This window comes from Octodon degus, unplaced genomic scaffold, assembly GCF_000260255.1.
Source record: "Octodon degus isolate 3935 unplaced genomic scaffold, OctDeg1.0 scaffold00178, whole genome shotgun sequence".
NCBI lineage: Eukaryota > Metazoa > Chordata > Mammalia > Rodentia > Octodontidae > Octodon > Octodon degus.
Window position 1 is genome coordinate 623979 of NW_004524754.1, and position 9954 is coordinate 633932.

At 51.2% G+C, this 9954-nt stretch overlaps 2 protein-coding genes across 7 annotated transcripts in view; both read left to right on the forward strand.

The window, feature by feature from the left end:
* Ing4 (inhibitor of growth family member 4) overlaps positions 1-6281 on the forward strand; it is a 13601-nt gene extending 7320 nt beyond the window's left edge. For 3 of the 6 annotated variants that reach the window (XM_023703753.1, XM_023703756.1, XM_023703755.1), the window contains 7 exons: positions 1030-1101; positions 4034-4200; positions 4362-4476; positions 4624-4729; positions 4970-5139; positions 5492-5553; positions 5647-6281. In XM_023703753.1, coding sequence (XP_023559521.1) covers positions 1030-1101; positions 4034-4200; positions 4362-4476; positions 4624-4729; positions 4970-5139; positions 5492-5553; positions 5647-5727 — 773 coding nt within the window. In that variant the 3' untranslated portion in view covers positions 5728-6281. The remainder of the gene's footprint in view (positions 1-1029; positions 1102-4033; positions 4201-4361; positions 4477-4623; positions 4730-4969; positions 5140-5491; positions 5554-5646) is intronic. The other 3 variants (XM_004643540.2, XM_023703754.1, XM_004643541.2) reach the window with 3 other exon arrangements.
* Positions 6282-7412: 1131 nt separating this feature from the next.
* The window catches only part of Acrbp (acrosin binding protein), an 11678-nt gene continuing 9136 nt past the window's right edge, over positions 7413-9954 (forward strand). Inside the window, exons 1-4 of the mRNA XM_004643547.2 lie at positions 7413-7768; positions 8057-8275; positions 8391-8485; positions 8933-9050. Of these exons, the coding sequence (XP_004643604.1) occupies positions 7726-7768; positions 8057-8275; positions 8391-8485; positions 8933-9050 (475 nt within the window). The 5' untranslated portion in view covers positions 7413-7725. The remainder of the gene's footprint in view (positions 7769-8056; positions 8276-8390; positions 8486-8932; positions 9051-9954) is intronic.

A 9954-nucleotide genomic window follows, 5' to 3' on the forward strand; every position in this document is an offset into this window, starting at 1 on the left:
TAGCAAGCAGTATTTTAACCAACTAACTAAAAAAAAAAAAAAAAAAAAAAGGACAAGAAAAAAGAATTCAAGCATCAACTGCTGTCCTCTACAGACCAGCAGAGATCTGGAGTGGAATTATCCAAACCATAGTTTACATTTGTCTAAAAGAATATTCAGGCTACTTTATGAAGAGTAGATTGGAAGTGTATCATGTGATTAGTAGAGGGTGACAGGATGGTTTTGGGGTTTGGTTGTTGTTTGGGGGGATTTTTATTATTTTGAGATAATGTCTCACTCAGTAGTTCAAGCTGACCTGTAATTCACTATGTAGCCTAACCTGGCCATCTTCCTGCCTCAGCCTCCTGAATGCTGGGATTATAGGAATTCACCACTATGCTGACAGTTTTTTGGGGTTTGTTTGTTTGGGTTTTGTCTTTTTGAGACAGGGTCTTGCTATGCCGTTCAGGCTGACCTTGAATCCACTGTGTACCCCAGGCTGGCTTTGAACTCACAGCAGTCCTCCTGCCTCAGCCTCCCAGAGTGTTTAAATTACAGGTGTGCACCATACATGCTGCCAGTACGTATATTGAGAGCAGGAAACATGGAAGCAGTGACTGAAGCTAAAGGAACGGGGAAAGCTGAGCAGGGTCACAGAAGAGGAAAGCAGTGAACAGTTCTGCAGAGGTGAAGTTAGGTGTGAGGAAAGAGAAGTAGATACAGCCTCTTGTGAGAAAGGTGTGATTACTGTCACACATCTAGAGGCTCGAATAAGGGAAAGTGGAACTTTATTTTACCAGGAACCATAGAGACCAAGTGTGGGGGTATATGCCTTTAAACCAACACTCAGGAGGCTGAGGCAGGAGGAGCTCAAAACCTTGTCTTAGAAAATCTCTGGCAGGGCGGGGGGGAAGAAAAGAAAACCTCTGGGGATATAGCTCAGTACAAAGGCCCTGGATTCAACCTCTAATATAATTAATTAATTAATTTGGGGACTGGAGTATAAGTAAGTGTCAATCGCTTTCCAAGTCAGTTTTCTCTCTTCCCTAGGTATTGAAAACCTTCCCTTTGAATTACAGAGAAACTTTCAACTCATGAGGGACCTGGATCAAAGAACAGAGGGTACGTACTAGGCAGGGGCTCTGCGCAAAAGGGATGTCTACCATTCATTCTTCTGCTTGCTGGTACTGTGTCATCTGGCATGATCTGGGGAACTGTGGCTTTCTTACTATCTTGCAATTCTTTTTTTTTTTTTCTTTCTTGCAGTTCTCAAGAGAGTTTTGGGGTTTTTTGTGTGGAACCAGGGATTGAACTCAGGCCCTTGTGCTTGCCAGGAAGCACTTATTCTACTGAGCCATCTCTCTAGCCCTCAAGAGAGAATTGATGGTCCTCATTTCTGTATCAGCTTTTCCATGACAAATGGATTATGAGACAGTGGCTCAAAAATTCTAAAGATATGCCAAGCACAGAGTGTACATGCTTGAGATTTCAGTGACTCAGGAGGCTGAGGCAGGATCTCAAATTTGAGGCTAGCCTGGGCTATGTAGTGAGTTCAAAGCCTGCTTGGACTACAGAGTGAGATCCTGAGTCAAAAAGACAAAAATAAACTAGAAAAGGACTGGGGGTTATGACTGAGTCCCTTAGCATGCATAAAGCCCTGGTACAATCCCAGCAAAAAGAAAAAAAGGGGGGCAGGGAGACTGCTCAGTAGAATAAGCGCTTGCCTGGCAAGCGCAAGGGTCTGAGTTCAATCCCCAGTTCTGAAAAAAAAAAAAACAGATTTTTTTTTTTTTTAATGCTATGATCTTTATGCTTTCCTCAAGAACAGTTTAAGAAGTTAGGTCAAGATGGGGAGATAGCTCAGTGGCATAAGCACCTGCCTGGCAAGCATAAGGTCCTGAGTTCAATCCCTGGTACTGCAAAAAGAAAAAGAAAAAACAAGTTCAAGGCCACCCTGGACTTCATAGTGAGACCCTGTTTCAAAAAACTTTTAAAAAAGAATTGAAGAAACTGGAAAAAAAAAAAAAAAAGAAAGAAACCGCATGATGGCACATGCCTATAAATAAACCAAAGTTGACTTGAGCCCTTTGTGCTGTTCATGTTTGATATATTTATAGGAAGGGACCGGGGTGATAGCTGAGTAGAATAAGCGCTTCCCTGGCAAGTGCAAGGGCCTGAGTTCAGTCTCTGGTTTTGGAAAACAAAACAAAACAAAAAACATTTATAGGCGAACTGGAATGGTTCTGCCTCACTGAATTAGTATTACTGTCACAGAATTACAATTGTGCCGTTAAGACTGCAATTCGTTTTAGCAGACAGGAGACATTAAAAAAGAAGAAAAAATAAAGACGTACAGGGCCAGGGATATGGCTCAGCAGCTTAAGTGCCTGCTTGGCAAGCACACGGTCCCAAGTTCGATCCCCAGTATCGCAAAAAAAAAAAAAAAAAATACAGCTGCCACAGCAGCAGAAGAAAGGCACTAGTTAACATCAGGACCTTACAATGTGTTCTTCAGCCTGATAGAAACCAAATCATCTCAGGCCTCAGAGCCTGAGCAGTGAGGCCTTCACTTGGAGCCCCAAAGCCTGGAGGGCAAGAGAGTCAGCCTTCCATCCTGAGTAGCCCCACTCCAAGTGAAACAGCCATTTGCCCGCCAGAAGCTGTGCCATAAGCTCACTCACAAGGAGGGCCCAGCCCGAGCCCTGCCTGCCACATGGTGAAACCCAGCGGCCTTCATCCGATGCAAGACTCCCCACTGATTGATGTCCCCAGTCTTTTTAAAAAATTGTGTTTATTAGGCTGGGTGTGGTCATGCATGCCTCTAATACCTGCACTTGGGAGGCTGAAGCAGGAGGATTGCAGTAAGTTCAAGGCTTAAGAGTAAGACCTGGCCTCAAATTTAAAAAAACAAGAACTTGTTGTTTGTTCACAATACCGGGAATTGAGTACAGGGCCCTTACCCTGGGGTACATGCTCAGCCAGCACCCTGACCATGTGGAAATAGTAGCTCACTAAGTTCTCTATGCAGTACTCCAACTTACGATCCTCCTGCCTCAGCCTCCCACAGTACTGGGGTCAGAGGTGTGTGCCACCACACCTAGCTTTTTTTTTTTTTTTTTTTTTTTTTTTTTTGGTAGCAGTGAGGATTGAACCCAGGGAGCCCTGAGCTGTATCCCATCCCTTTTTATTGATTAATTTTGAGACAAGGCCTTACAGTTACCTAGATCTCTCAAAATTGTGATCCTTCTGCCTTAGTCTCCTGAGTAGCCCGGGCCTGAGGTGTGTAACTTGACACCCAGCTCAGTTCTGCCTCCTGAGTCTATGTCCAGAGACCAACTGGGAAAGATAAATTACGTGCCTTTCAGCTGCTTCCAAAGGCCTGGAATGAAGGTGCCACTATCTTCATGTGGTTTAGGTGCTTAGCCACCACTTTGCTGTTAGAACAGACTTTTGCCTCTTGTCGTTGACATTATCATAAGCCTAGCAGACATGGGGGGCAGACAGCCATAGGTGGGGTCCTGGGATATTAGCAGCCTTCCAGTATGAAACTGTTGGGAGCAGTGTAAAAAATGATGGGAAGTAGCAGCAAATCTCAGGTGAGGGGCGGGCAGTGCTAAGTAGGCTCAGCTGAAATCCTGAAGCCTAGGAACCAGAGCAGCAACCAACCGGGCCTGGTTCACAATAGGCAGCGCTGCTGTAGCATGTTTTTGAGACAAGAAACAAGATGGCCTTTGGAACAAAATAATTTGTCAAGAAGCTGCAGGTCCTGCAGATATCCACCAGAATGTGCTTCCTCTCACTGTGGTAGAGTCTGGCAGTGTGTGGCAGTAATTAAGTTCCAACTGTCCTAGCAGCATTTCAGCACCCTGAAGGCACCTTAGAAACACCTAGTGTCAGTGTCAGTCACCTCTCAGCGCACAGCTTGGTATGTGGCACATTTGATACGTTTTAGTCTAAAGGTTACGGTGATTCGTGAAAGAGGTCTGAGGAAGGAGGGAAAAGTCTGCTTGCTTGGCTGCTGGGGCCACTGTGATCAGGCCTGTCTCTGTTGTAGACTTGAAGGCTGAAATTGACAAGCTGGCCACTGAGTATATGAGCAGTGCCCGCAGTCTGAGCTCTGAGGAGAAACTGGCCCTGCTCAGACAGATCCAGGAGGCCTACGGCAAGTGCAAGGAATTTGGTGATGACAAGGTGCAGCTTGCCATGCAGACCTATGAGATGGTATGGCCCTGCCCACTGCACCCCGCTCCCTCGCGTCTCTTCGACCCCTCCTCATCTGCGCTGGGATTCTTGTGGGTCTGGGAGATGCATAGACTCCATCTCCACTGCTTTGCTGCCTCAGACCTGCCAGTCACCTCTGCCTTCCTCTTCCCTGCCCCCAGGTGGACAAGCACATTCGGCGGCTGGACACAGACCTGGCCCGTTTTGAGGCAGACCTGAAGGAGAAACAGATCGAGTCAAGTGACTATGACAGCTCTTCTAGCAAAGGCAAAAAGAGTGAGGAGGGGGGCGGGCCACAGCGGGCGAGGACCTCCGAGAAGATGCAGCGGGCCTGTGGGAGGAGCCCTGGCTGGAGAGGGAGGAAGGAGGCCTTAACCTATCTTCCCGTCTCGGCCTTCTGGCTTCCCCCCTCTCCCCCAAAAGGCCGGACTCAGAAGGAGAAGAAAGCTGCACGTGCTCGCTCCAAAGGCAAAAATTCAGATGAGGAAGCCCCCAAAGCTGCCCAGAAGAAGTTAAAGCTCGTGCGCGCGTGAGTGTGTTCGCTGCTGTCCTCTGCCATGTCTTCTGTGCTCTCCTCTCCTGACACAAATGCCACCTGCACAGTCTTCACTGTCCTGTCTTTTGTGCTGGTTGCTTCTTCCATTTGGTGTCTGCTGGGGAGAGAAGGAGCCCCAGCCCATGCCCCTCCAGGCACTCCCCTGCTGCTGTGAGTGCCTCACATGGCAGCTTCCAGCCACAGATGACACTTTCCCTCCCTCTTGGCACGCAGAAGTCCCGAGTATGGGATGCCCTCGGTGACCTTTGGCAGTGTCCACCCCTCAGATGTGCTGGATATGCCTGTGGATCCCAACGAGCCCACCTATTGCCTTTGTCACCAGGTCTCCTACGGAGAGATGATCGGCTGCGACAACCCCGATGTGAGCGCCCTTTTGCCTCAGGGTGAGGGGTTTGGAGAGGCACGAGAGAGTGGGTATAAAGTGAGGTGGCCATGGTTGAAGACAGGATTTAAGAGATGACTGAAAGCCAGGCCCAGGGTGTGCATCTCTAATACTGTACTTGGGAAACTGGGGTGGAGAGATTAGTTGCACCCAGGTGATCTTGGGTTTGGGGCAGCTGGGCAGCATAGTGAGAGTCCATCCGAAAAAAGGGACAGTGGTTGGAGCTGGGTGGCCTTGGGTCTTTTAAGAAGTCTCCAAAGAGCAACTGAGGGGTGCTAAAGGAGTCTGCTCCGCTTCTTTTCCTTCCATCTGCCCGAGGTCCTGACCCCTGCATCTCCTCCTTCCTTTTCCAGTGTTCCATCGAGTGGTTCCACTTTGCCTGTGTGGGGCTGACCACCAAGCCCCGGGGGAAATGGTGAGTGGTGCATCCGGGGAGCTGGGCCGTTCTACAGCTGAGCGGCAGAGGGCGCTGTCCCCTCGGTCACTGTCTCCCTGGCCTGCCTTCCAGGTTCTGTCCACGCTGCTCCCAAGAGCGGAAGAAAAAGTAGATGACACCTTGGGTTCTTCGCAGATTCTTCACATCTCCTGAGCTGGGCTGGTGGGCAGAGGCGTGTACTGGGCCAGGGGGCTGGGAGGAGTGGGCGGAGCTGTGCTGTCACCCCCTCTCCTGGCTGCTCGCTCCCCACCCCTGTGCCAAGGCTGTGTCCAAACCCTGCAGGGAGGGTGCCACGGCCACCTATGGCATGTGCCCTCATTCTAGCTGTCCCCTTCACAGGGGTGCCGCCTTGCCCACTGTCCTGTGCCTCTATGCTGAGGTTGGTGCTGTATTTCAGAGGGAAGGTCCTCTTCATTCCCCTTGCTTTGGATTTAAGGACAGGGCAGTAACACTGGGCACTCCTCCGCCTGAAGCTCCTCCCCCACAGTGGCTAGATGTGTAATACACCTTCCCTACTCTTCCTGTTTCCCATGGGGAGGGTCCCCCAGATCATCCGGGCTGTGGCCCTAGTTGAAAGGACACCTGAGGGGACTTATCTTGGCCTTGTGTGTGGGAGAAGGGGGTGAAGTGAGATGCAGATAACTCCCGTGTAAAAGGAGTTTGGTAGATAAATAAAAGCTCTCTGTGTTTGCCTGCTGTGTTTATTATAGACTGCTGCGTGATGCCTGACACATGCTCAGCTTCTCTATGTGTTCTGTGGGCCAGTTAAAGGGGAGGATGGGGAGGATGGCACCCTGGAAGTGGAGCAGACAGGTGGCTACAGTGGTACCTAGACACATCTGCAGAATGGCCTGTGCCGGGCAGAGCAGATGGGTGCACCGCCAGGGCCCGGTGGTGGGCATTTTCCTGCATGCGGCCTCTCCATTTCCAGGCAGTGATGTGTCTGTGTTAAATATATGAAACAATATATCTTCTTCCCCTGCTTTCATGGAGTGCCCTGCTTGTTTTTCAACCACTTCAGGGACCCTGAGCACCCACTCTTGTGAATGTGTTTCCAGTGGTGTTTGGTTCAAAGAAGATAAACCAACCAGATAACCAGCCTAACCAACCTCAGGAATGTGTAAAGTGGGCCTGGAGTGTAGGTCAGTGGCACAATGCCTGCCCAGCAAGTATAAGGTCCTGAGTTCGATTCCTGGTACCAAAAAAAAAAGTGAAGGCTTAAAAATTTGTAAAGAAGGGGAAGAGGGGCTAAAGGGAGAGGAGGAGGGTGGAGAAAAGATACATGGAGTATAGGTATATATCTAAACTACCCATAAAATAAGTTAATAAAGTGAAGGATTATAGGTTAATACAATCCAGTTGTGACTGGCTGTTGCTCTGGGTGTCTGGGTTACAGAGCTTTGGGCTTAGGAGGTGGAATAAAGGTGCTCGAGCAGAAGGGGACCAAGCAGGTGAGGGTGACTGGTTGAACCAAATTTTCTTTTTTAATGTATTTAGTACAGTGTGTCACTACACAGCTCAGACTCTAGTGATCCTTCCTGTTTTCAGCCTCCCAAGCATTGGGGTTACAGGCATGCAGCACCGCACCCAATCTCAGTCACCACCTCAGCACGCCCTGGGGGTGGGGCCGGCACAGCAGCTGGGGATTGAACCCAAATTTTTGCTTTTCTAAGCTTCTATTTTTCTGAATGATACTACCAAGTCAAAGTTGAGTTAAATTTTACCTGCCTCTCCCAAGTGGTCTAATCTGTCTTTCCCTCCCTCCGTGGGGGGGGGGGGGGGGGGGGTGGGGGGGGGGGCGGTTTGAGAATGGTCTTGCTATGTAGTTCACGCTGGCATCAAACTGGGAGAACCTCCTACCTCAGCCTCAGTGCTGGGATTTATGAGTTTGTGCCTGGCTTCTGCCTGTTTTGTGCCTTGCACCGCCAGCTGCCCCAGAACCGTGCCTGTGCTCCATCCGGGTCTCCATCCCTTGGGTCCATTAATGGTGAAACAGGTCCACCTGCAGAGATCCCCTGCCCCAGGCCTCGTTGCCCAGGGCGTAGCCCCCGCCCGGCCTGCACCCCTCTGTGACGTGGGCGGCGCCTCGTGGCAGTGCGGCCCACGGACCACGCTCGTTTGGCCGGTTAGAGGTTCTGATTTCCCCGGGACATGGGGCAGCCGGCTGCTGGCTCCATTCTGACACTGCTGAGGGGTAAGAGCTCCGCACCCGCCAGTCCTTGAGAGCTCCCCCGCCACAAATTATTTCCCAGCTGCTTTCTCGGGGTGATCGTGATGGGTCTGCTCCTCCTCACTCCCGAGGTCCTTCGCGATGTCTCCCCGGACCTGGCCTCCACCCCTATCAAGCCTCCTAAGCGGGCAACATCCGCCGGGCCTGGGACCCCTGCCCTGCCCGCCCCTAACTTCCACAGGTCTTCCACTATCCCCTCCCCACCGGGGATTTGGTGTGCGCCCCTCCCATCTGTCTGAATCCCCTCCGCAGTGCTGCTGCTGCCTCTGGGACCTGCTCTCCCGCAGGAGTCGCCCTCGGTCCCAACTCCAGGCAGTCCCCTCTCCTCCACCGAGTATGAGCACTTCTTCGCCCTGCTCACCCCCACTTGGAAGGCGGAGACCACTTGCCGCCTCCGCGCCACCCACGGCTGTAGGAACCCCACCATTGTCCAGCTGGACCAGTATGAGAATCACGGCTTGGTGCCCGATGGTGAGGGCCCACTTGGCGGAAGTCCTATGCTCCCCCCCCCAGGGGGGGAGGGCAGAAACCTCGCTGTGCCCCACCTTCCCCCTCAGCCCTCTCTCATCCTGGCCACCCTCCCCAGGCGCAGTCTGCTCCGACCTCCCCTATGCCTCCTGGTTCGAGTCCTTCTGTCAGTTTGCTCAGTACCGCTGCTCCAATCATGTCTACTATGCCAAGGTAGAGAAAAGCTGGATCTGGGATCCCGGGGCAAGGGAGAGAGGGCAACGGGGGAGTGTAGAAGGTTATGGTGGGCCACCCTTAGGCCTGCCCTCTTGCTATTCTGCCTGCCACCCACCCGCTGACCCTGTTGTATGAGGACACTTCTCACTTTCGCCTTCATACTGTTCATAGTTGGAGCCTCCAGCAAAGCAGGAAGAGGGATGAGGAGAGGGAGAGGCCCTTCCATGTCTTACAACAATCCAGGGACTTTACTCAAGTCAAATTCTCAACAGCAAAGCCCAGGGGTGGCCCAGAAATAGTCCTCTAAGGGTCCCTTGTCCGGCTAAGAGTGTTCCTGTGGGGACCAGGTTCCTTCATCCCTGCAGTGTGGGAGAGGCCACAGGCTGCAAGATACTGAGCAGAAGCAGCCTGTCATTTGCAAAAGCCATCCTACTCTCCCTGCAGAGAGTCAGATGCTCCCAGCCAGTCTCCATCCTGTCAGTCAACAATTTCAAGGAGCTGGAGTCTGCAGCGGAGGCACCCCACACCACGATGACTTCACCCATCACAACCCATGTCAAAGGTGAGCCCCTGCCTGAGCCTGGTGTGAGGGGGTCAGATGGGGAGATCTGCTTAGGAATGCAGGTTGGGGCTCTCCCCTCCCCTCCTTCCTCCCCCACCCCCCAGGCTCTCATTAAATTACCAAGTTGCCCAATCTGAGCTTCAACTTGGTGTCTTCCTGCCAAGGTGTGCCCCACCTTGCCCAGCTTCTAATATCTTCATGTTCTGAAAGAGTAGGCTGTAGAGGGGTGTGACTCAGTGGTGGAGCATGTTTCAGATGCACCAAGCCCTGGGTTTGATTCCTAGCATCGGCCCCAACCCACCCATAGGAGGGATTACTTGCTAGCTGCTCAGACTCCTTGATGGTCCCTAAGGGCAGGGGGTAAGGCAGAGGGCAGCATTTGAGATGTGAGTTAAAGTAGGGTCTGCCAGCTGTGGTGGTGCATGCCTGTACACCCAGCACCTGGGAGGCCGAGGCAGTATCTTAGAGTGATCAGCCTGAAACCTCCTAAATGAGTAGTTGGCAAACAGCTTAAATAAAGGAGACAAATGGTATGATTTGAGGGCTCCAGGAGGATCAAAAACCTCCTCTAACTGAACTTGAGATTCCCTGGGGGTTGAGATAAAGGACTAGTCCTAGTACCCTGTATTTATTTGGTTTTCAAACAATGGAAGGAAATATTGAGGCAAGTGAGAAACTGAGCAGGACCTTGGGAGTAAGTTTAAAGACTTTTCTGCTCAGTATGGTGGTGCACACCTCTAACCCCAGCACTTGGGAGACTGAGGCAAGAGGACTATAGTGAGTTCAAGACCAGCCTGGGCTACAAAGTGAGCTCAAGGCCAGCCTAAGCTGCATAGTGAGACCCTGTCTCAAAAAGGCAAAAGAAAAAAGAAAAAGTTGTGTAAGCAGTCAATTTTTTTTTTTT